The sequence below is a fragment of the Seriola aureovittata genome, chromosome 11 (assembly GCF_021018895.1).
Source record: "Seriola aureovittata isolate HTS-2021-v1 ecotype China chromosome 11, ASM2101889v1, whole genome shotgun sequence".
Classification (NCBI taxonomy): Eukaryota; Metazoa; Chordata; class Actinopteri; order Carangiformes; family Carangidae; genus Seriola; species Seriola aureovittata.
The window spans coordinates 24,798,401-24,824,728 of NC_079374.1; the positions used below are offsets into that span (position 1 = coordinate 24,798,401).

The 26,328-nt window shown below is 39.0% G+C and overlaps 2 protein-coding genes across 2 annotated transcripts in view; one reads left to right on the top strand and one right to left on the bottom strand.

The window, feature by feature from the left end:
• lrrfip1a (leucine rich repeat (in FLII) interacting protein 1a) overlaps window positions 1–18,467 on the bottom strand; it is a 43,813-nt gene extending 25,346 nt beyond the window's left edge. Inside the window, 2 exon segments of the mRNA XM_056388551.1 lie at window positions 2,417–2,503; window positions 17,745–18,467. Of these exon segments, the coding sequence (XP_056244526.1) occupies window positions 2,417–2,503; window positions 17,745–17,834 (177 nt within the window). The 5' untranslated portion in view covers window positions 17,835–18,467.
• A 2,361-nt stretch (window positions 18,468–20,828) lies between these two features.
• On the top strand, window positions 20,829–26,012 carry LOC130177700 (ras-related protein Rab-17-like). Its single transcript, XM_056389616.1, has 5 exons — window positions 20,829–21,176; window positions 22,871–23,022; window positions 23,109–23,234; window positions 23,337–23,430; window positions 24,238–26,012. The coding sequence occupies exons 1-5, from the start codon at window positions 20,996–20,998 to the stop codon at window positions 24,366–24,368; spliced, it is 684 nt and encodes a 227-aa protein (XP_056245591.1). The 5' UTR covers window positions 20,829–20,995; the 3' UTR covers window positions 24,369–26,012.
• Window positions 26,013–26,328: the final 316 nt, after the last annotated feature.

The following is a 26,328-nucleotide window of genomic DNA, read 5'->3' on the forward strand; positions in this document are numbered from 1 at the left end:
AAATCTTGCTTTAACTAAACTAACAATCCCTTTAATTATCTCTGGTTGTATTTCTTCAATAATGCGATTGAGATGTACCAACTTAAATTAAAAGAGGCATTAATAAGCACTTAGATGGGAATCAGGGTGTTTTTTTTCTAATTGTTTGTTAGTATTGTTATAGTACTTATTATTATTATTATTATTATCTCTTTGTATGATCTAAAATTGCTACATTGAGATGAGGTTTTAACATAAGCCCTTGGTGGGTTTCTTTTCTCACATGCACATGCTCCTCATAGAAATATATATATATATATATACAATGTAATTGTAAAGTTTTATGTGTGAAAATAAATAAATGAAATGAAACTTGCAGCATTATATATCAATATCATGACAAAACTTTACATATATTTTGATGATTTTATCCGTTTTGCCGACCCCTAGCAGAGGACTATTTTTGTCCGAACCATCACACTAACAACAAGACACATTACTCAGTTATTAAGAAGGGAGGGGGTCCCAGTTGAGGGCCACCTGAGTTGCATGTATTCACAGCTTCATGAGCCTTAACTTCAAAATCAAACTCTGGACACAGATGTTGGGCAACCTTTAAAAGTTCAGTCTCAACAGGTGAGTGACAGAAGTCTGTTTGTGTGCACGGGATTACCTCCAGGTTAAGAATAGGGAGCCAGGAAAAGTTTGCCTCCCTGCAGTACAAATCAGAGGTGCTAAACCACAGAAAGAAAAACACAACTAACACACCACTGATCTGCAATTCAAACACACAACCACACACACAGACTTCTCAGCTGTGCACCTGGTTCAACACAAATCTGAATATGGTGCCAACACTGACTCTGGAGGTGCTAGATGCTGAGGGCTCTTCGGTCTTTGTATTTTGTCTATGGTGTATAACTTTGGCGCTACTTATTGGCAAACAAGGACTTAATAATATTATTATTATTATATATAAATATCACATTTAATACCTACTGTCCACAGCAGAGCATACTGATTAATTTCTGAAGGGAATCAGAGTCAGAAGCATCAACTACTAACCAGCGGAGTAAATATGAGTAGTACAGCTACATTATGTATTGTACAGTATATAATGTAGTTACCCAAAGAGACAGGGCAACATAAAAAGAACTATATTAAAACAATTATTTTTGTCCATACTGAAAAAAAAACCTTCTCCTAAAACAAACATGTACATTACAGATAACAGGAAGTGTTTTGGTTTGAGGGAAGTGGTGAAAGTTTAGTTCTAAATAAGTGTGTGACTTGAAAAGTTTCCATTTAAAGTCTTAGAAGATTTTTGTGAATTTGGCCTAATATTAACTGGAAAAGGTTCAAACCCCTCTTGAAAGAGTAATTAGTGAGCCTCTTTAAGGACTTTCTGCTCATTGCTTTGGCGGACTGTGTGTTAATCCTCACCATGCTGTGAGGAACCTACACTGTAAAAAACATACACATTTACTGGTCACTTCCCTCAGGGATGCTCTTTTTTATTATTAGAAATGTTGTATGTGGAGTAAAACTGTGTCTTTGATCTTTTTCTGCATCGTTAACACAGTCTCTAAGAAGTTCATCTGGCATCTTATGAATAAGATTTTTGCAGCAACAGTTATTGAAATAAATTCACAGGATTCGTCATGACACTTTAGTCAAGACCTGATTTATCAGGAAGTGTGCGTTTTATTAGTTGGTCCTGACTTTGTACCTAATGTTTTTCTTCTTATTTACTTACTTTCTTGCACTTTCTAACCTAAACATCTCTGTTCAAAGCAGCGGTTTTAGCACCGTGTTTTCACCGCTGACCTGTGACCCACAGGATCAAAGAGTCGCAGCTTACCAGCATAAGGCAGCGTTGACAGGAAATGCTTTAGGTCCAAACTGCCAACAGAGAATTAACAAGACTTCTGAAATCCCCTCGTTATTTAGGGTCATGTATTACCAATCTGTGCAGCATACAATAGCACAAACATGAATGTAATAATGTATTGTAAAGTCCACCAAAGTTGAGCTGTTTAAGGTTTATTATACAGTAAGTACCAAGACATGAAGTGATACATGGATAAAACGCTCCTCAAAACATTTTTTAACGGTCCATATAGTATAAATACAGATGTACATGTGTAGTTTGATTATAGATCAGGTCTAGGTTCTATATTAATACTGTCAAAGTATCAAAGCGCTCAGTCCACAGAGAAATGCACACAGCCTGTGTTCAGACACTGAGCCTCACTGACCTGTTGTTACTAGAGCTCCAGAGAGAAGCCTTAGAGAGTAGATGTAAAACTACATTGAGTTATTTTGGTTCTCAAAACCACAAATATATCTTCTAATGGATCAACATTTCTGATTAAACACTGGAAAAGTGTAATATATGGGACCTTTTAAAAGTGGTTGCGTGTTTTGACTTGTATACCTCTTTCTGTTGTCGCTCCAGCTCCTTCATGCGGATCTCTCTGGCTTCTGCCCTGGCTGCCCTCTTTGCTGCCAGCCTGGCTTCGGCCTGACGGGGCGGATAGAGAGAGAAATAGAAACATGGAGAGAAAGAAAATAGAAAAAGAGAAGTGAGACAGCAGCCAATTTAGTCAGACTCAGATGGCACACATCTAAAAAATCTGTAAATGCTGAACAAGCGTGTGAGCAGTGGTCCAGTTCCTCGACAGAGTTCTTGTAAGAGGTGAAATCTGCGGCACATTGTTGGGAGGTAAATGTACCAGATGTTAAATTACCAGCTGACAAATCACAAAGAATAAATGGATCCTTAATTGAAAGGTGCAGTGTTGTACAAATGATCCTAAAAAAATCAGTTATACAAGTAAAGATTCATATCAGAGCTGGTGATTTCCAGTCTGCACAGGCCTGACACTGCAGTGTGTCACACTAGACTGGATTACCAGTGTCTATAAACACAGAATATCATGTGTCCTTTAAACTCTGATTGTATCTCCTGAATTGTATTTAGAAATACACAATCCTGTGAAGACCTTCAGACATGCAGTAACAACAGTGTGTAAATGTGTGTATGTATTTATATGTCTGTATTTGAGGGCATTGCCTTTGCTCCACATAGCACTCAGGCAAGAGCAGGGCCTTTTCCTTAAAAGGACCTCTCTCAGAGCGTGTACTGTATGTGTGTGCGATACAGAGTGTGTGTAAGCATTTCCTTCCTCTAACTTTGTGGTAGACACTATGTGAAACTGCAGCTTGTTCGCCTTAGGTGGGGTCGCTGTAATCCCTCCTACTGCCGCTCTAATGCAGTTCCCCCCAATGTCAGTCATCATGACAGAGCAACAGGAAAACACAAAGAAAAGAGTTGGTTTCAAAGGAAAAGTATGTTCATGACTCAGTTGAACCTGTTTATATATTTTTTTAAAGAAAAAATAAAAACATGTTCTGATCCAGTAACTAAAGAATCTGCTTATCTCCAGAACACTAACCAGATGATTTGATAACTTGACGTCAGCATTCAAATCTTTTTCTGCTATTTCACTTCAAGCTCTTGCCCAAGATATAATATGGCTGACCGAGTCCTTGGTCCATGTTTTCACATTGTATTTTCACACTTTAAGAATAATTATACCCTGGTTAATAACCAAATAACAGTGATATAGCCTTAAAATAAACACATGACATTGAAACACATTTCTGAATATTAAGGCATGACCTCATGTTAGAAACGCTTTGTCATGAATGCATTATAGTCCAAAACAACTGCCTCCACAACTACCAAAGGTTTAATCAGTTTGGGTGTATATGCTGGTTGATAAGTATCAAGAAATTGTAGTACAGAAATGCAAAGATATGTCTGAGGTAAGATGTTGTTTTCTGTGGCTAACCAATACTGAATTGTTGAGGCAGATACTAATATAAATATTTGGGATATATCGGCGGGTAGTACAACAAAAAATATAGCTAAACAATCTTGATGTGGATCCTTTAGAGTATTATTTCTTAAAGTTCCTCTCCAGACACATTTTAACCTATTTAAAAATACACATAAGAAGTAAATTAAAAACTCTTTAAAGGGGCTGGAGGCACATCTACTCTTACTTCCTGATTGAGAAATCTGGATCAGGCCTTGTGCCCCGCCCACCACCTGCTCCCTCCAGGTGGACAGGTGAAAGAGCAGAGAGCATCAAGATGGTTAGAGGAGGAAACATCAGAGAGACTCAGCCACATGTTTGAGCCTCAGTCAGACCCAGACTCAGAGGAGGAGTCTGAGACCAGAACCAGAGACTAGCAGACGGATCAGAACAGTTAGCGCAGTTAGCATCTTTTTTTTTTTGTTTGTTTTTTGTTAGCTCTCTGTACTGACAAGGTTTAAGGTTTATTTAGCCCCACCCCCCGTCCCCACAAGTTGACAGGATTGGTTCCTTAGGTTTGTGACCCTGGCTGTCTGAATCTGTTTTTATGAGACTGCCATTGGTTCACTGCAGTTCAAGGTGGAAACACTCAGTCATGGAGTTGACTGCCATGTATTGATGTAAACAATATGATAAAGCACCACCTCTAACTTGCGGTGTCATCTAGTGGTTGCTGCTTGCTCCGTCAGCACTATGATACATCACAGTTCAGTGTGGTCACAAGTACAACAACCAACACCTGACCACACCTAATTGTAATAATGGGTGGGGTGTGTAGTTTCTCGTACATTATAGTTACAGAATTGAAGTTAGGAGCTGTGAAGTCTGCAGAATGATTCTGCTGTTAAGAAGTCGCAGAGGTGGAGAACGACAAGTGGTGGATGACAGTGGCCTGAAATGTTAAACAGCTTGTTGCTGCATCAGTAGAGAAACCTTTTACCCTGCAGCAAACTGTGTGTACCAGGAACATCCTGTCGAAGAATGTGTGTGAATGTGTACCAGGACACTGCTATAAAAAGATATTGTTTTGATTCTTATATAAAAACACACAATAAAAATAAAACATCTCAACTTAAAATTCCCAAAAAGCCCTTCACCACAGTTATAAGAGTGATGAAGGATATATTCCAGAAATGGCTGTTCTCCCTGTGGCTCACTCAGTGGCTGCTTGAATGGCATTTCCTCTAAGTCAATGATTGCTCATTGTCCTTGTGATACTTAACATTTTTTGCGCATGGCTAGCAGACGCAGAAAAAAAAAAAAAGCTCTTAAAATCTAATGCCGTTCCTGGGCTGATGCATCTACGATCAAGCTTAGATGTACAATGAACCTCGTTTAAACCACATTTTATCTTCCGTGACCCTACGGGTGACAAAGTTGCAGTGTCAGAGGAGTAACATGACCCTCCAGCTACATAACTTCAGCTCTTGAAAACCTCCATTAACATGGCTACTTTGCTCTAAGGAAGGAGCACTGGTACACACTTACTCCATCTAACAAAAGGCTCAGGGGTTAAGAGCTTTTACTCAAACAGCTCGTCAGTGTAGAAAACCAGCTACACTGACTTCATCCACATGAGAGGTGAGAGCATAAATAGACTTTTTACAGAAATGGGCTCTACACAGGCACTATTTATCAGTTTGAGGAGAAACTAATCTGCTTTCTGCTGTTTTTAATTTCATTTTTTAAATGGGTGGGACAAACAGTACCACATACAATGCACCACAACACAATACATAAAGTGCCAGGACATGCAGACAATCATATCACACTGACTTAGACTTTCCTGTGAGCGACAACTTACTTGTGCACTCTGAATTGCGCAGCTGCAGTAAACCCCACCTAAAAACAGTAAACTGATGTGACACGCTTGATGTTTACACACTGTCATCATCTATTACAGAGGTTCCTAACCTTTTCCAACTCATGACCCACTTGAAAATCTCAAAAATGTCAGCAGCCCATATCTAACACCATAACAATACGCAGGCCAAATAATGTGATGCAAGAGCACTTTTTTATTTTAATGATGACGATCGAACATTTGACTGAACTTTCAGGGAAACTCAATACTTCTTTTTTGACGGGGGAGAGATCACTTGTCGAGTCACCATCTGTCTCTCGACTCTCTTTCCTTTTTATTCTTCCTGTTGCTGACCAGCTAACCATTTTGATTCTCCAGTCATCAGACTGAGATAGCAAACAAGTATACGATGTGGTCCAGCAGGCGACAACATGACAGGCCTTAATACAAGAGAGAGAAAAAAAAAACGATAATTTAGTTTTAAAACATTTAGAAACATTTTATATCTATATATATCTATCTATCTATAGATATATATACATACATACATACATATATATATGTATAATTACATCTTTTCACCAAAATTGTACTGTTCTGCAAAAGATTTTTCGGCCAAATTGCACTACCTTTGCAGCCTACAGGTTGGGAACCACTGGTCTATTCTATTATCTTCTGTTAAAAGAAACTGTAACATACCTCACAGTAAGGCTGGGAACATAAAAAGAATACAATGCAAACATAGCCAAACCCACAAATAATTATTTTAAAGCTAAAGCTCCACTATGTGAAGAAAGGTAGGCTGTTCTACTATAGTATATAGTACAGTTTATGATGTATGGCGCTGCAGTTAGTTTATTGTGTCAGTTTAAGTGTGAAAACTGAGCATGTAAAGAAAAGTCAATTTACTGTAATTTGAAAAGACCCTCCTGTCTCCTATACATCACACACACACTTCACTGGTAATTATTGAATATCTGAATGTAGCAGCCCCTCAAAACCCTATGAAAACTGAGAGGTGTGAATGATTTCATCGTTTACACATTGCTGCCTTCCGGGATTGCTGGGCCGGCATTGCTGGGCGGGAGTGTTGCTTATGGTTAAAAAGGAACCGGGGCTCATTTAACTTCAGACTATGTAAAAAACAAGCTGACTAGAAATGTTTGGTGTTTATAATACAATAAATTCTCTCTTGCAGTAATCAAAATCCATTATGATGTCAGTCATTTAAACGAGTGGATTACTGGATCATTTGTATTCCCACATATGTTGTATATGAATGAATGTATATTATAGGTGCCTGTAGGTAGGAAGATGCATCTAACTAGGGCAAAAAACGGAATCACACATCTTTTTTTATCCTTCCTCATCCTTTACAGCTATTTATAATGACCTACATGGGCTTGGGTTCTATCAAAACTGTTCTACTTCAGCACAGTTTCAAGGGGTGACAGTTCTCCAGAGAGCCCATGAGCTAGTTCATTATAATAATGGAGACTCTAACAAGATTAAACATCACTTAAATATAACCTTTGAAATGGTTCACATGCTGACAAACATAGAAAAAAAAAAGATATAGAAGGTAAAGATAAAGAGAAGGTCTCAGAGCTGAACTGTCTAACATCTACTCAGCTTCTTTCTCTGATAACTTCAGATCCAGATGTCTGATGAATAAAATCCTTCATTTGGTTGAAATATAGTTGAAAGCAACCAAGGTGTAAAAAAAGTATCTTAAAAATGTGACTTATTGACAATTTTGAGCTTCTGTCAGGCAACCACAACACTGACACATGATCATAGCACCAAATGAAACGTTACCATGATTAACACCACTGATTTCTCTGGTTTGAAAATTGATGGAAACATGACTGATAATGTGAGTACACAACTCAAAAATATGGATCTAATCATGTTTTAACATGTTTTAATGTGGAAAAAGGCCACTAGAAGAATTAAAACATTTCCAACTTCCTGTAAATAAAACTTTGTGTCATCAGAATGATTTGAAAGATGGTTTAATCACACATAAAATGGTTTTAAATTGCACTTCACAACCCTACACTGTGCATGCACAGGACAGCTGGATTGGTCTGGCTTCTGTCAACCTGATCCCTTGTGTCTACTGACAATCTCTAAGGTCTTCAAGTGCCACCAGTGCTAAATGCCCGCCTGCGCTGACTCCATCTCCACTGAGCTTATTTCCCACGCCCTGAATGCCAGCCTTCAGCAACCAAAATGGACGGGTATTTTAATGACTAGGAGTGCTGACAGGGTGGACAAAGAGGGAAAACAGGAATAACTCAGATTTCTGTCCAGCTGGGCCTTTGACCGGGTTTAAAATGGGGTGGGACCAATAAGTTCATTCACACACATAGTTTGCTTATTTTCGAGCCGATGATGATGATGACTGACTGGGGAGAAAAAAAAAAGTTAGGTTCCTCTTTGCAGAACCTTGTACTTCTCCCAGATGCTTCCTAAAAGGGAGTGGCTGTGAAAAGACTCAGCTCATTATATTGCCACAGACATGAGTCAACTGAACGTACGTCTTTTTCTCACAAGGAGCAGATATGAAACCTTAAAAATCTTTATTTCTTTTAAAAACAATAAAACAAAATAAAAAAACAGAAAGCTGAGATTTTATACAGTAAAATTAGCCCAATTAAAATGTAATATACATTTTTTCAGATTTTTTTATTTCTTACTTTTTCACAGGAAAAAAAAAAAAATCACTAAAATTTAAGCCTCAAAGTTCATTCTTAACTTTGGAAATGAAAGGCTGACAACACGATCCAAACTAAAACCCATTTCTCAAGTGATTCACATCTTTATCAGTGGATGGATTTTGCTTAGTTGTAATGGAGACGGCTGTGTTGACTTGTCAGTAGCTATAGTCACAGTAACATCTCGTCCCTGTTGAGGATGAAAGTTCAGTCCAGATTTTTAATTCCAATACCAATTCCCACTCAAGGTCCACTTAATAGCTTTTTCAGGAGCAAACTCTATCATCCTTAGAAAACTGAGCTGAAAATACACTAATAAATGGACCTTGGGATAGTTGGTAATATTAGTCTATCCAAACAATATATGATATATCAGTATATGTCAGCAAACACAGAAGACAAAAATTGATGTCCTAAAATGTAAAACACAAGATTCAAGTCACTCAAGGACAGAATAACTAACTAAAAAGGCTGTTGGTGTGTGTTTGATAAATCCAAGGGTATATTTTTGGTTTTAATACTTTGATTGGGGGGACGCAACAAAACAAAAACAGGCTCTGCATCTTTTTGGAAAAAAAAAAAAAAACATTACATTTAAATTAATAAATCAAATAAGAAATTATGATGAAACTGGCCACTTTGCTTTTCATAATAATGGTAGTGCATCAAATAAGCAAATGCTATGTTCAACAGTGGTTTTCTTGAAAGAGACCAATATTGCCAGTGTTACTACAGACAGCCCTGTACTTTACTGCCTAGTATCAGCTATAACTAAAAATACATACTGTATATATTTTTACAGCCAAAAATATGCAATTTTTCAGCCCTAAGTAGAGTCTGCAGGTCTTCCCTCAGTCTACATATGGACCCAACAACCTCTAGCAATAAGTTAGGGCAGGCTGTATGCAGCCTGTGAGGCGAAATCCAGGGTTAGAGGTTCACCGTTTCCTCACAGCTACTTGTTATCCTAATTGCCCTGAGCATACAGGTAATAACTGAAGACTTTTCCTCTCTCAGGAACATATTCAATGGACAGTCAGGACAGTGTTTACTGACATTTTAGTGGAAATGGTAACAGTGGTATCCAGTTGACTTTGGCATGAAATGCCTTTAACTGCTCAAGGAGCTCCTGCTGCTGTCCTCCTGCCTGCCTCCACTCACACATTGACCTCAGGCTGCACCACAAACACATGGAACAGCTGTGGAGCTCTCAGCACTGCAAACAAACTGGTTAGCAACTGTGCAGGCTACTTCAGGCCAGGAATAAAATAAATATTACACTTCAGACATTTCTAAAAATAAAACAACGGAGGCAGCCGAGGTTTGAACAGCGAAGAAATACAATACAACCACAAAGTTTTCCCCAAAATTCAAGAGTCTCCCGAGACGCAAACATGGACATACCAAGTGGTCTAATGCTGACTGGGTCTTACTAGAACACTGTGATGTACTATTCTGTACAACCACCATTTGAGATATTTTTGGTTGATGTTCCCCACATGTTTCCAGTTGCATATACATAGTTGGGCCCTGCTTGTTTTTCCTTGTGGATGTAATAGGAAGCTTCTTGTAGCCTGAATATGGGCCTTCAGGCAACAGTTTATGTTGTAACTCTTACTGCTACTGAAGCATGATGGGAGTAAGCAGCAAGAACTTACAGGAAATTACACAATGTAGCTCTGTGAGCGCAGTGAACAACAGGAGAGTAGTCGCAGAAAGAAATTTCTGTGACATGTTCATTTCCAAAAGGTGATTTATTCTGTGCTACTTTGAGGGAGTCATACACATTCATGTGAACAATAGTTACTCCTTCCCTCTGGGCAGTGACACCCAAGTAGGGGAGGGTTACATGTCTTGCTCATGACGCACTCACTGACGCAGTTTGGACGAATCGATCCTTGTGACTTTGATGTAATGTCATGAATTGAGGTTTATTTTGTGTAGTGTCCTCTCTGATAATATAATGACTAAAATGACTCTCGATAGTAATCTTATCGCCATGCAAAGTGCATTATACTACAGGCCACATTCACACATACATTCATACTGAGGCTGCACAATTAATACTATCACTATACACCCACTATAACCATGACTCGTATCACAATTGCAATATCTTTCAAAATAATCACAATGTGATTGCTTTTGCATATAATGCATATCAGCTCTAATTCATACAGCCCAAGGTCACTTTGACATTCATGGACAGGAAGATCTGGGAATTGAATCGCCAACCTTCCAATTAATGGACGACATGCTCTACCTCCTGAATCACAGCCACTCCTCTTTTTCTGACAATTGAAAAGTGTGTGATGATTGGTCACTGTGATCCCTGCCTTTTCTATATAAAGATATTTACTGTGTACCTGAAGCTCAAGCTCCACCCTCCACTGTTCCCTAAGCTTTGGAAGTAAACTGAGCCATGGTGAATAAACAGGAAGTAGTTTGTGATAACAATCTGCAACGGGCTGTGCATGTGATGATGTCATCAAGAGGAAGCCAAGACACACAGAGCCTCCACTTCCTTTTAAGGAGACATGAGTCTGGCGAGCCAAGCCGAACTGAAGCCAGCAGGTTGTGTATATTCACATATCAGGAAATACACAAGTGATTGTTTAGGTCAGTAATGCTTGTTTAAGTGCTTCTTGGTATAATGGGTGTTCACTGGAAAACCTCAGTCTGTTGTAGTCAAATTCTGGGTGGCACAATCACCTCGATGGACAAGCAGAAAGCTCTAAATGCTTTGTTTAGAAGAGCAGCACATCTACATCTACATGAAGTCGAGTGTTTAGATTGGATGGGACACAGTTACAAAACTTCACAATTTATTCAGTGAAGATTTGACTTGTTTGCTGTCACTGCTTGTTTCCTGTGTTAAAGATTAACTTGGCTGTGACTGCAATGAGGGATTGTGGCTTGCTGCCTCGTTCACAAGATGACTGTAAGAATGAAAAGGGGATTGTGTGGTGGGCTTCCCCTTCCTCGCCGTCAAGCCCCAGACTAATCCGCTCTAAATACTCAGTTCTCTTCGCCGCTTCACTGAGCTTCTGACAGCCACCCAGCACCAACCTGGTGACTTAATCCCCAGTTTAGATCATCTTCTCTAACTCGTGCAGACAAACTAGACTATCCTGAGCAAACCTGAGGAGCTGTGGACTGAGCAACAAGGATGTAGAATTATGGATCCTTAAAAAAATTACAGAAATCCTACAATTAATGATTTTGAGGGGAATATTATCAAATTAACTCATCAATTAAACCACCAAATCATCAACCATTTCTGTCCTTTTTTGTCTTCTGCTATTTAAGAAACTATATATATTTATATATAAATAACTATAATCACCCTCTCCATCCTTGGAGGACCATGAAGGTTTGCATGAAATTTCAAGGCAATCTATCCAGTAGTGGCTAAGGACACTGAGATTCTTAGAGCAACGGCGCTAGTGTGGCTAAAACAGCTGGAAAGACTGAGCCAGACTGTAAATTTGTTTGGACTCACTAGAAGAAGATTCTTAAGCTGCTTTCACACATACAACACAACCCTGAACTAGGCTGGACATCACCCAGAGGAGGATTTAGCCAATGTGTGAATAGAGCAGGTCATTGTCCGGAGAGCGAGCAAGTTGATCATGTTTCTATCCCGACTCCTGCAGCCTTTACCCTTTACTCTGGTGCCACCTCTCACCTAAACCAAACAGAGTATTTCCGGTAAGTGACAACCTGTCTCACATGGAGATTGTCTGATTGTGTGCCGCATGAGTGAAAGGGCAACTCAGGAGTTCATATACAAAACCAGCTTTACTGTTTCTGGTAATCCTTCCTTATTTCTGTAGTGCCAACATCAGCTGATCAACACATTGGCTAAACATTTCCACCATCACCTCGAACAATTAATATGTAACAGGAGACATTGCATGGTATTTGCTCTGCTCCAAAGCACCCCACAGTCTTTACTAAATAACTGACAAGGCCAAAAGAATTGCAAAATCATTCTGAACTGTGCATACACTCATAAAAAGAGATGTCCTGTCTTGCCTTTGTGGCCTGACCCAAGCAATTCGATATCAAAATTTCTTGCCAACATATTAATCAAAGCTGCTGAATGCTGCGCTGTCTGGTTTTCACTTTTCACTGTGAGACTTAAGGAGACATTGAGCTGTTTTAACAGAGCTCCATGGGGCAGTTTTGACAGCTGGCAGACGCAGACTCAAACAAAGCCTTTATATAGCCAATACAATTAATTCAAAATGGTAAAATGGTTGGATAAAGTCTGATGAAATAGTTTTTATGATTCAAACCATCATCTGGACATGGATTTCAAATATGTGGTTCTCATGCCACGCCTGGCTATGCAATATGCCTGTGTGACGACGACCCAAATGTGGGCCAGGTCAGGTTGAATCTGACCTATGATACAATCTGAAGCTGCTCTATTATTAACAAAACATGACTCTTAATGCCTTTTACATAAATACATGAAATCCTATTGCCAGTGCTCAAAGCATGAAAGGGAGTATTTTCTATGTGAAGTGTGTGTGTGTGTGTGTGTATGTGTGTGTGTGTGTGTGTGTGTGTGTGTGTGAGTAATAAATTACCTTGACTGTAATCTACTATTTGTCATTAAAATATCACTTGTTTCGACTTTCCAGCACACATAGAGAGAAATTAAGGAACATAAGTCTTTAAGCTGTCCAGTTAAATTTAACAACATTCACAGGCCAAGTATGTGCGCACAAACACACTCGTCTAGATTTACACTGTGACACATCTGGGTGTGATCTCTGGGTGTAAAACACACTGTGACTGAATCTGAGCCAGACGCTTCCAAGAAAGAAAGAGTCTGCCTTGGGCCAAATTCCAGGACTGTTATCACTACTGTGATAATCAATACCTGACACCTAACTGAGGGGAAATCTCCATGATACATGATACACGTCAATGATTAACTATAGCTCTCTAGTGGACATAAAGGTCTATAAAAACAGCCTTTAAATCATTATTATTTAATTTTCCTGAATATTTTGTACTATCTTTTGTACTTTTTGTTCTGTATTTTTTTTTATTTGTTGTTTAATGTTTCTCAGTGAGAGATTATCATCTGTTCTCCAGTGGGTTCATGTCAGCTTGACACCTGGCAACAATCATTTCAGGTCTGTCCTTTTGTAAATTAATTTTACATGTTAGATAACAAACTGTATCGTATAGAGAAATGTGAAAGTTAGTGAGTGGCTGCATGAAAATGTTAGCATTACTTAAACTGCTAAATTAGTTGCTAGTTAGCAACATCTTAGCATCCTAGCCCAAGTGTTTGTATAGGTTTAATGCGCTCTCATTATGTCTCTGTGCTGTAGAACTCGGTCCCAGAGACACAGGGGCTAAAAACAGATGACAAAAACCTGTTTGGACTATTCACTCTTACTTTCCAACTACAGAAACAATCAGACCGGACTATTTAGAGATTTGTGGTTCATCTGTGTAGCCTTCATTAAACAAACACAAGCAACCTAACAGAACAATCAAGCATGTGGGCGTTTGATTTTATTCGATCATTCTTACTAAATTGCGTCGTTGTGCTCAGAGCTTTACGATAAACCAGTTGGTAAATAAACCAAAACCAGAAGTTACAACTGGCTACTGCTCATCAGGGTGAACGACACAGCTGACTGGTTTGGTAAACATCAACAGATATCGCTCCTGGAACCAAAAGACTCTGAAACCAAACAAGCGAACAAGTGACTGACTGTGCTGCTAGAAAACCATGCTGCAACAGTGTTAACAGTATCATGTTAACTGCTTATCTCAGGAAACTTAAAATTTGTTTAGAAGTGATAACAATATGTCAGTGTGTGTTTCGTGGCTGTAATCTGTTGGTGTTGCAGATTTGAACAAATCCTGGCATAGGCTTCTTCTTCTCCTGGCTGCATTTTCCTCTAAGTTTTATTGGGAATTATTGGCTTTAAACTGCTAGTGCTTCTGCAGTAGTAAAAGCACAAGTGTTAATGACGGCTCTGTTCTATTCAAGTGTCCTGTATGTAAGGTATGACAGTGCGACAGTGAGCCAGCATGAACTCGGCTTGACTGATATCGAGTAATATAATAATAATATCGAATTTTCCCGCCATATGCGATCTTTCATAATCATAAACAGTCATTTCACTGCTTTGCTTACTGTATCTTGTACCTTGGCATTTGACAAATAAAACTTTAAACAGCTTTTTCGTGACAATATCGCTTTTACCTGAAACATAAAATACATGAATACAATTACATATTATAAAAAAAAAAACCTGAAACATAAAATACCTCAATATAAAAATATATTCTAATAAAATAAACACAACTTTAACATGAGATACAACAACAAAATGATACGACTGACTCCCCCCTGCAATAATATTGTGCTATTTGGGCTGGACTGTATCAAGACATTACATTTTGGATATCATCTGAGCCTAGCATGAACAACACCAGGACCCTGAGTCTAATGCAGCTACATGGAATTCAGCAATCATTTGTTTTATTATTGACACCTGTACTTGTCTTTCTGTAACCGACTTTGAAATACTGTCTGTCACACTTTTCACATTGTCATTAGTTCATTAGGTTTGGTGATGTCAGGTGATTCAAAGCTTCGTTTAATCAGCCATAATTATTCAAAACACTTTCGAGGGTGTGCAAGGGCCTTTAATGCGCACCCATACATGACGCTTCACCACTGCTACCACCTGGTTTCTTGATTACATCAGTGGGCTAAAAACACTTACAGTTCCCGGTCAATTCTTGAAATATTAGTCTCCCGCTGAGTGTTTGGCTCTAAGGTTTGGTCAAATATTTATTGTATGCTTAATTCTTTGTGAAATCAGATTATAAATTATCCCTGAGGTTACCTCTATTTGTCATAAAATAGGACTCAATTTTACAGAGTCAGAGAATATCAAAATGAAACTCATTTTGGTTGGTGGATGATGATGTAATGCTTCAGAAGAGGTCAGATTAACTCCGCCAAATGCCATCCTCCATTACAAAAATTAAAGCCCAAACAATATTTGTGAATTAATTTGATCGTAGGATAAATATTCATGATTTTTACAATCACTCATTGTAATCTAATAACATTGGCCAACTTTTTCACATTAAGAGTAGCGGAGCTCATCCACAGTGTGCCATCCTCATTCTGCAGTAAAAATGAATGTTTATAATGTGGATTTAAACTGTTTGACAGATGTAGGGAACCAACTCCCTTAAGTGCAGAATCACTAACACTGTGGTATTCAGTGAGGACATTCTTTCCTGCTGTGTGGTCTCCTCCCATTTGATCCAGGTTACAGCATTAGCAGTTTCTCTGAAGTGAGAACAGCAACGCGACACTGATGCACCAAAACTTTAACTTACTGTAACACTGCCCATCAATTCCAAGCAGATTTTCCATTTTCTTTCTGGCAGAATGGCCAGTTGGTGAGCCACATCCCTCCTCCTCCTGCTCCATCCCCATCCCCCACCCACAGCCACCCAATCTAAAACTGGGGTGCAGCAACAGCTGATCTTTCAGGAGCATCTATTTTTAAAACTCTTTTTCAGAATGGGCCAACTCATCAGGGCCGACATACCATCCTGTCAGAGGACTGCCAGTGAGGGACTTGACCCCTATGCTACTTAAAGGCACAGACTTTCTCTTTGTTGCACAGAACTGGCAGCATTTAATGTTTTATTGCTGGAGCTGTGACTCAGTACAACTAGAAACAGATGAGGATTCATCCAGCACAGGGAATCTCCTGTTTGGATATTATCTATCTGCTGCTGCTGACTGTGCCTGAGCAAACTCCTCATCTCCTCATATTCAGCCAGGTGACAGTCCTGCCACTCCAAATAGACTACAACAAGAAACGATTACCAGCTACAGGAATGTGCAACCTCAGACACACTACTCCAGTGTAAATAGTCAGCTAAGCAGTAAAGAGAAGAGTGCATGCAAAACAGCCAGACCTCTGCTGTGTTGAGGCCCGTTACCACGGCCATTCACAGCTAAAAAAAAGTGATGACTACACAGGGTGTGCGTGACAGTTAAAAATGATATGCAAATTTGTTGAAACATCCGGGTTGGGTTAGCACAGACCCAACTTCCTCCCAACTGAAGAAAGCTTGTCAGAGCTGCTCTGAATTAGTAGAGTTCATGTTTTTATGAAAAAAAAATTTCTGAGTACAGGCAGCAGGATCCTCACTAAATCATTTGGAAATGCATTTTTGGCAGTAAGGAAAAATGTATTTATTGTTCATTGCCCAGTATTTCTCAAATATGGATCAATATATCCTCAAAGGTAGAGGCAAAATGTTGCTTCATAATAATAAATGTCAGGTTTTGCTTTGTTTTTTGAAAATTACACTGAAATGTTGATGTTTCACACCTCAGACACACAAGTGTAGACAAAAGCGTGCAGGGTATTACACTTCAAACAGGGCGACTTAAGTTTCAGAGACACACTAGGCATTATTTGTGCCACACTAGACTCATCATAATACAGAGATTAGAAACCTTGAAACAGTGTAAACCTGTCACAACATGACTTCACCACCTGTTAGAAACAACAGAGTTTCCAGACCTGCATTATTGAGGGGAAGCACAATAACTCCAGCAGGTTAGCACATGAAAGATTTAAACCATTTTAATCTGCTGTGGGACATGCTTTTCAGAACTGCTGCTGCTGCACTGCAATTCATACAGTCTGGAGAACAGATAGATCTTTCTCTACAATAAAACAATAATTATCATAGCCAGGATTTGATGCATGTGCAAAAAACATATCACAGTATTTCTTTTGACAGCCTTTTCTCATCATTGTTTCCCCCCAATTTATACAGGCACACATTTATTATTATGTTCATACTAATTGGCTAATCCTTTATTTACACGGTCCATTCAGGTGTTCTTTTCATATTTTCGTATATATCAGATAACCACTTTTTTAAAAAGTATATTTAAAAAAAGAACCAAGAGTTACCTGGAAGGCAGGAAATCAATCTAAAAACTTGGGGCATACTTGTTCAGAATGTTCAGAAATGATGACTAAATGTTGCCAAACCAAAGTCACGAAAAGTATGGTTATCTAAAGATAGTGATGGAAATTAGAGTTTAACTGAGTAAAGCCTGTAAAAATGTATGATTTTAGACGTGGAAATTGTAAAAACTTCGGTCACTAGCAACAAAAATGTAGGTATTGGGGTCATATGTTACATAGGGCTGTACATGGTGGTCTTTAGGTGGGCTGAGGAGGAAGACCACTTCATGGACTCCTTCTTCACTCTGTTCAGAGTCAACAGGAAGGACTTATTCGACGTTAGACTAAATTCTACGCTCACCTCTCTCGCTATAAGATTTAGGGCATCGTCCTCCGCCGTCGACCTCTCCTTCTTGGTAGATCTTTTCCGTCCTGTGCCTTGGGTCCCCATGTTTTCTCAGACAGTAGTTATCCACTCGCCGCAGATAAAGTCACTTCAACAGTCCAGCAGCGGACCGAGTAATCCAAACAGAGCCGGAGACAGGGCAATACTGGGTCTCATGTGTCGCTAAAATGTCACGTTAAACGACGAAGAGATGAAACAAACCGCGGCTGGTCGCGCTCTCAACACGGGTCATTGTCATACATCCGTTTTAACACTTCTTCCTGTAACCACGCGCACCAGCTCGCGACTGAGTCTGGCTCAAACTGTGCCTGGCATCAGCCCCACGTGCGTGTCTGAGACGTTTACTGACATATTCAGTCAGACTCCCTCACTATAGATTCACGCGGTCCTTTTAAACCGAGCCCACCCCTGTCTGTCACTCTGTAGACATAAAATAAACACCCACATTAATAATATAAACTTTAATTGTAACTACACTACAATTAAAACGGTTTCATTTTCATCTAGCAGCACCACGCGACGGATTCACAGACCCGAACCTGGGACAAGAACTTCAAAACCTGTACACATTCAAGGTGCGTTCACGTGATGTCGGATTTATAGCTTACTATAGTAATGCAGCTCATATCCACAAGGACCCACAATGGAAAATCAGCAGTATCTACGGCACTGGTTCTCGAAGTGGGGTCCAGAGTCCAGGGGGTCCTTGAAAGGGTTCCTGGGGGCTCCAACAAGAAGGGGAATAATTTACTTAATTCACTTTAATTCCATCCATAAATTACACAATGATAGAATGTGTGAATATTTTGATCATGGGTTTCAAACACTGTGTGTAATAAAACGTCTAAAAGCAACTCTTATCAAATTGTAAATTCGTTTTTTCACTTTACCCTAACAAAGTGGAATAAGAGGAATGACTGATACTGAATCTAAAATAAAAACATTTGAATGTCTGTAATTTCAGGGTCAGGATTTTTTACGCAAACTACTTGAATGCAGCATCAACCTCTGGAAAGGGACTCCATACATGTTCAGGGCTTTGGTTTCAACAAGAAACCACAGCTCCCGCATGGGCTATCGCACTCTCTCACACTCCCTCTGCTATTTTTAATGATGACCAGCCAGCTCCAAAAACAGGCTTGTGTTTCTTAAAGAGATAGACGAGACCATTGCGTTGAATGGCTTTATACTGCCAGTCAAACACAATGTAGATCCCATAACCTTGATGTAATAGTCCAGTATAGTGTGTCGGGACAGTCTGGGGAGAGTTTATAGTGACCTCATTATTGACCTCATTAGATATTTTTATATCTTGTGATATCACTATTATATCATATATCATTTGGAATTCCTTGAATGTAGAGAAACCTTTTAAAGTCCCCATCTAAATTTAATATCATATCAATATTGTGTGGAATTCAGGAACACACACATGCAGTTTACTTATTATTTTGTGTTTCTTTTTTATTCATAATTTTCTACTATTTACTTTGTTTTGCAATCTTTCAGGTACACAACTTTTGGCTTTTATTTAAACAAGGCTGAATTATACATGATGCTTTAAACTGTCCAGCGTGTTATTCCAATGTAGTTGTTATTCCAAGTGGCTCTGTCCTGGGCTGCCCCCTAGACTCTATCGAGGAAGTAGGTGACAGGAGGATGTTAGCTAAGCTGACATCCATCATAAACAATAACTCTCACCCTCTGCATGACACTGTAGGGTCTGTGAGTAGCTTCTTCAGCAGCAGACTTTTACATCCTCGCTGTAAGAAGGAGAGGTTCCGCAGGTCCTTCATTCCAGCAGCTGTCAGACTCCACAACTCCTGCTCTTCCTGACCATGTGCAAACTTGCACTTTTTCATGTACATATCGTGTGTATTGTGTATATTGTATTTATTAGTGTATATTTGGTATATTTTTGTTGTATATTTCCATAGATGTTTATTCTATAGATGTTTATTTTTCTGCTGTGGTAAATGAATTTCCCAGTTGTGGGATAAATAAAGTTAATCTAATGTAATCTAATGTAATCTAATGTAATCTAATTTAATCTAATGAGTTAAGGTTTATCCAGACTCACAACTACGTAAGGGGTAAAAGGCGGATGGTGTTATACTCACACTGTCATATTTTCTTACTGGAGAAACTGAGATGTGTAATTGTGTTATAATCTATCTATAATCTATATTTATTTTAATTTACCATTGATATGGTATTGATTACATTGTATTATATTATATTATATGAGTATCAAGTACTAAATAAGTACTATTCAATAAATAATTGCATTTAGTATTTGTGGTGCTTTCTGGGCCAGATTAACAATAATAATTCTGAATGCCTTTTCTTTGAAAGTCAAAATATAATGTGTCAGTATTTCATAAAATAATATCTTTTATCGTTGCAGCAAGGCTGTAATAAATGCTTTGCTGCCCTCCTGTGTTGATAAAGTGTCACGACAAGAAACACACAGGAAGAAAACAAGCCAGCTGCAGCCTGTGCAGATCTCCTGTATATAGCATATAATAACAGTATGTACGTATGGCCGTAAAACAATACTTAGTAATACATGTTGATACAGGAAATTAATGTTGTTGGCATGCTGTGTAAAAGTGTCTGAAAATAACTTGTTTTTCTTCTAAAGTGTATCAGAAAGAATCTGAATACAGCCTCTGTTTTTATCTGTGATGTAACATTTGAGTTGAAAATTGCAGTAAAAGGGAAACGACACCAAGCTTTGGAAAAAAGACCAACATTTCAAAAAAGCTTTTCAGTTTCTTTTGCATCCCTTAAAAATCTTCCCAAGTGTCATTAACAAGAAATATGCAATTATACAATACACAATTAGTGTTACAGTTAAAAATCATCATGTATGAAATGTGATGAGCACAAATAGTTAACTTAACTTAACTGTGTGGAAGGTTTTGTGGCTCAGTAGTGAGAGCACACAAGGAAGTGAGATTACACTGCACTTTACAAGTTAAGACTGGACTTTGGTTTTACTTTTATTTTCTGTAAACCAAGCTGAAGCAGGCACAGACAGACTCCTACAACAAAGACGACGAATCAACCCCTCTTCGGTTGTTGCTACTTCTTAATAGGAATAAAACACCTACAGGATCAGGGGCCAAAGGACTTTGCTGGACTTTTTGTGTCTTGTCCACCTGTGTTGTGTCTTTCGCTTTGGGAGTTAACTAAATCTTTTGATGGGGGAGAATCTCCCGAGGGTGCCAGGAGGAGCTCAACTCCACAGTGACACTTTGCGTAGACCGGTGCGGACCCTCAGGGTTAAGATGGTGATTCTGGGAAGTTCTGGTGTGGGGAAGTCAAGTTTGGCACTGCGATTTGTCAGAGATGAGTTCAGGAGTCCATCACCTACTGTAGGCTGTGAGTTTATGATGGTTGGAGCTGTGGATTAGCAGTGGTTTAATATCACACAAAACATTCATTTACACTGAAAAGTTCTATGTGTATAAGTTTAAGACTTATTTTGAAGAAATGGTTTGACATTTTGTGAAATATGCTTATCTGCTCTTTTGCTGAGACTTAGATGAGAAGATTGATGTCACTCTCATGTCTGCACATTAAATATGTAAGTTATTACACCCTGAAGATTGTTTGTGGCCTGTGTGGCTGTCAGAAGGTTAGGGTTAGGGTTAAAATGCTATATCTCATTTGTGTAATCAAAAATCACAGTCATGGATTTACTGAGATTTAGAGATTTGCTTGACAATTTTTTGGCCAAGTACAATGGAAAAGTTGTCATTTTAACACTTAATTTTTTTGTACAAATTCAATAAAACATGTTAACTAGTGAGCTTCAGAGGTGCTGGCACATGGATTTTGAAAAAGGCAGACCAGCTTTTTTCCCCATTTCCATGCTAAGCTCGGCTAGCAGTCTCCTGGCTGTAGCTTCATAGGCCTAAATAAAGTACAGACATGAGAGTAATATCAATTATCTCATATAACTTTAGTGAATAAACCTATTTCCCAGAATGTCAAACTTTAAAGGTCCATATTTACACTTCTCCAGTGTTTTATTTGAAGTGTTGATCCATAAGAAGATATATTTGTGGTTTTAAGAACCAAAAACGATCTGAGTGTAGTTTATCTCTCCTCTCTCAGGCTTCTCTCTGGAGCTCTACTAACAACAGGTCCGTCAATCAGAAGAGAGGAGGCTCTGAGCCTCTCTTCTGATTGGCTGACTGTTTTCTGAGTGATCCAATAAAAATATAGTAGATTTCAGGTAAAACACTAAGAGAAACCAAATCCTACTGACAGAAACATATGATAGGACTCATCATGCACGACTCAGAGACAACAATCAGAGGCAGGGCCTTTGATTCAGACAAGGTTGATATAAGGGTGATCAATCAGAACAGGCAGACAAATCCAGTAGATTAAGGCTAAAATGTTGGTCAACAAACTAAACTGGTCAAAAACACACTAGGTTGAACACGGAGAAAATGCTGGAATGTTTGATATGCCAACAAAGACAAACTGGCACAGGACACAGGGAGTACGCAGACTAAATACACTAGGAAGGGAAGACAATGAGACACAGATGCAACACATTAAGGGGCAGGGTCTACAGTCACCCGACTGTGAAACACACCATGGCACGGGAGGAGAGGTTAGACACACACCAAAATGAAACAGGAAGTGAAAACCAAAAATGACAAGAAACAGAAAACATAACCTAAATCAGGACGGGACATAGCACCTGCAAGGTTGGATGCTGGGTCCAGGTGGGCGGGGCTTGGGGCGTGGCAAGGAGCAGTGTCTGCTTTGTTGTGACGGCTGCTTTTAAGGCTCAGTTTGTGAATACAGGCTGTGTGCATTTCTCTGTGGACTGAGCTCTTTGATACTTTCACAGTATTAATATAGAACCTAGACCTGCTTTATAATCAAACAATCCTACTTATACAATATGGGACTTTCAATGTTAAAGTGTTGATCTAGTACATGCATGCTTCATACATATATTTAGATCTGCTGATACCCCCAAAACCAGCAACACCTGTAAAGACTCACTGGGGAACAAATTAATCTCATTGTCATTTTGCCATCTGCCCCTGTAGGTGCCTACCTGACCCGGGTGGTGCATCTGAGTGACGTCACTCTTCGTTTTGAGATATGGGACACGGCGGGGCAAGAAAAATACCACAGTGTCACCCCACTGTACTATAGAGGAGCCCACGCTGCACTCGTGGTCTATGATATCAGCAAAAGAGTAAAAAGGACACATGGACATTAAAATGACTCACTTTGGCTTAGTTTGGCTGGTGTATATACCATTGTGTGCTTGTGTCACTACAGGAAACGTTTGTCAGAGCTCAAGTGTGGCTCAAAGAGCTGGAGAAACAGTACATCCCAGGATCTACTGTCATGTGCCTGGTTGGCAACAAGGGAGATCTGGATCAGGAGAGGCAAATCTCAGTGCAGGTACAGACAAAGAAAATAACAAAATCCCCATTTAATCGCTATAGTCATATTTATATCCTACCCTATCAATATACAACTTCTGATTTCTCTGTCATCATACAGGAGGGGCAAGCTCTGGCCAGTGACAGGAGTTTATTCTTTACAGAGACATCAGTCCTGTCAGGGGATCAAATCAGTGAGCTGCTGCTAGGTATAGGTAAGTGAATGTGTTCAATAATTTACAAAAACAAAATTGTTGTGTTGTGAGTTGTGAAGCCCTCAAAAGCAACTCCTACCACCAATCAAATGCTTTCAAATACAGACTATGGAGGTTAAGGTTATTGTTTGGGTCTCCAGGTGAGTGTAAACCAGGGAATAAAGGTCTAAAGTCCAAGGCAGGGACACACATCTACCACTAGTGGGCAGTAGATACCAACATGAGGAGCAAATGTATTTAACCATCATCAATCTGTGATTTACTGGCAGTTTGAAAGTGCCAGGGTTGCCCAAAACACCTTAAGTTTAAGGTTTCCTTAAAATGTTCACTTAAGTTTTTTAGCCTCAATCCTTTTATTAAACATCAGGAATCACTTAAAGTCAGTTCAATTGTTTCACAAAAGACCTTAGAGACCAAAGTTCACCATGGTGGGATGAGAGTGCGGCTTCTTTAATATTATGAACTTTCCAAAAGTGATAATAGGTATCACAAGTGCTAATAGCAGAAAATCAACTGTCTCCATGGAAACAGTAGAATTTTACGGCTGTAAAATATCTTTCATTGCTGTAAATTACTTAACTTTTTTCCTTAACTAGGGAATCCTTTTTAATAGAGTCTGTGCAACACCCTTAAGAAAGGAGAAATTAAACCTAAAGTGTCATATTTAAATAGAAAACTTAAGGTGTTTTGTGCAACATGTGTGTGACTACATGAACTGGTCTCTGAAATGTTTGCATGTTCCATGCCCATGTTCCTGTGTGATACAACTGTGAGTGTGATATCTCTAGTAACAGAGCTTTGGTTCAGCCCACAGAGTGTATGAGTGTATTGGAGGACAGCAGGGAGGTCTGTCAGAGTGGAAGGAGACACCACTCATTGATCTGCATCGTAGAGACACATTCACTCCTTTTGCATCCTGCTGCAAAATTGGGCCCTGACCTGTGTGACTGTTGATCCTGTTGCTGCCTGCTTCATTTCTCGGTTTGTCTTGATTAGTTTAAAGCCGCTCCAGGTTGGTCAGCTGGAATCAAAAAATTCTCAAATCCACCAAAAGGCTTAGAGAAGTCGTTTTACTTCACAGTTATTGTGGCTAAAAGCTATTGAGCTAAGGGTGTATATTACATCCTACATGTATTCTAGACCCTACGCCTCAGTGGTCTCCCAAGCAGACTTCATCTGAGTGAGTGTACTTACTGTATTTTAACTGCCAAAACCTTGTATGGATTTCCACTGTGCAACAATAAGCTGCATTCTGCTGTTCATTTTAACCTGGATGGCTGGGAACTGAAAGAGCACAAAAATGTTCTGAACTTGAATAATTGTAATCATAAAGAAAACTCTAAAATGTCTAAAATAGGTAATATTTTTACTTAGTATGACTCTTTGTCTTACTGTTGACTCCTTAGTCCCAGTTTATGGTCAATTGAACCAGTGAGATTATTGTTTTTAAAGGAATAGTTGAACAGGAAGCAGGGGAAACAGATAGGCTGGATCTGTCCAAAATGAAAAAAATACTAAAAACTCATATGTATGTAATTGTATCATATTTGTTGACCAGTACAAAAAATGTAAAAAAAAAAACAGCTTGTGATTTTAGAGGGGGTTGTATGCTGGAACAATTTCTTGGCAAAGTCTAGTCACAGAGGAGCTTTCAGGTTTCTGAACAATGTACCTGTACAGAAACATCTGGCAGAGTGTCTGGCGACCTGCACTAAAACCAGAGACGCTGAGATGTCGATCAGATAAACTGTTGTATGTCAGGAAACTTTCAAAACATAACAAATAGTTTACATTTCTGCATTTCTACTGCAAAAAGGAGATATAACATTTCTTCATTTTTTTTTTTTTTTTTTTACAGCTGCATTAATTCTTTTGTGTGTTTTTTAGACCAGGAAGTGTCGCTGTTGCATGCTTTTTTAATATGTGCTTAAATGTAGATTGTTTTTTTCAAGCATCTGCTGTGGATAAAATACACATCACTATACATGACAACAATCATTAATAACACAAATAAAGTCCCTATTCATAAATAACATTAGGATTGAAAAGACTCTTGGCCTTTGTACTGTATGTTGCGTACTGAAGCTCCCATATAAAGTGACTTTTCTCCCCTGCAGTCGTAGTTGCTCTATATAAACTATTCTCTCATGTTTTCTCCATACTCCATGGGGGTTTCTCTGCATGATGCTTCTAAGCGTTGACTTTTTACTGCTCTGTGATTTAAAACATTGCACAGATCTTAGGTAACAAATCATCAGTGAAAAGGAGCTTTATTGTGCTGATTGAAACCAAGCTTCTGTGGGGCCAGAGGGGCCGCTTCTCCTTGTTTGGTTTGAAAGCTTCACTGAGACAAAGAAACACCTCACATTGAGAAGATGAAATGCAGCAACAAAAAAAAAGGGATGATTTGGTTATCATTATGAGTGTATAAATCTTGTGAATAAAAAAAACAACCCTCTGCCCTGCTGTTTCAGATTTTGCAGATGTTGCGCAATCCTATTGAATGATCTCAAAAGTCAAAAGTGTAATTTTGTACTGTTGAACTATAAATGCAAGTGGAAATAAAACACTGAAGAAATGAAGTCTGGTAATCATTTAAAAGGTGGGAAAATGAATAAGGGAGAGAATAAGGTTGACTGAATTGAGTTTTTGGTGCACAAAAGTGCTGAATGAACAAACTGATCTGAAGGCAAAACTACATATGAAGAACTGCACGAAGAGTTACTGCACCCTGGATAATTATCCTGCTGAGGCTGCCATGTATTGCTTGCTACATGTTCTGTCACAACCTTTGCACTACAGCCAAGACGAGCAGCAGCTGTGCAGTGTATAGTGATGCGGCTGCCAGGGTCGTTCGTTTGTGTGGGAGTCTTCCAGCTCGGCCAGACAGGCTCTAAC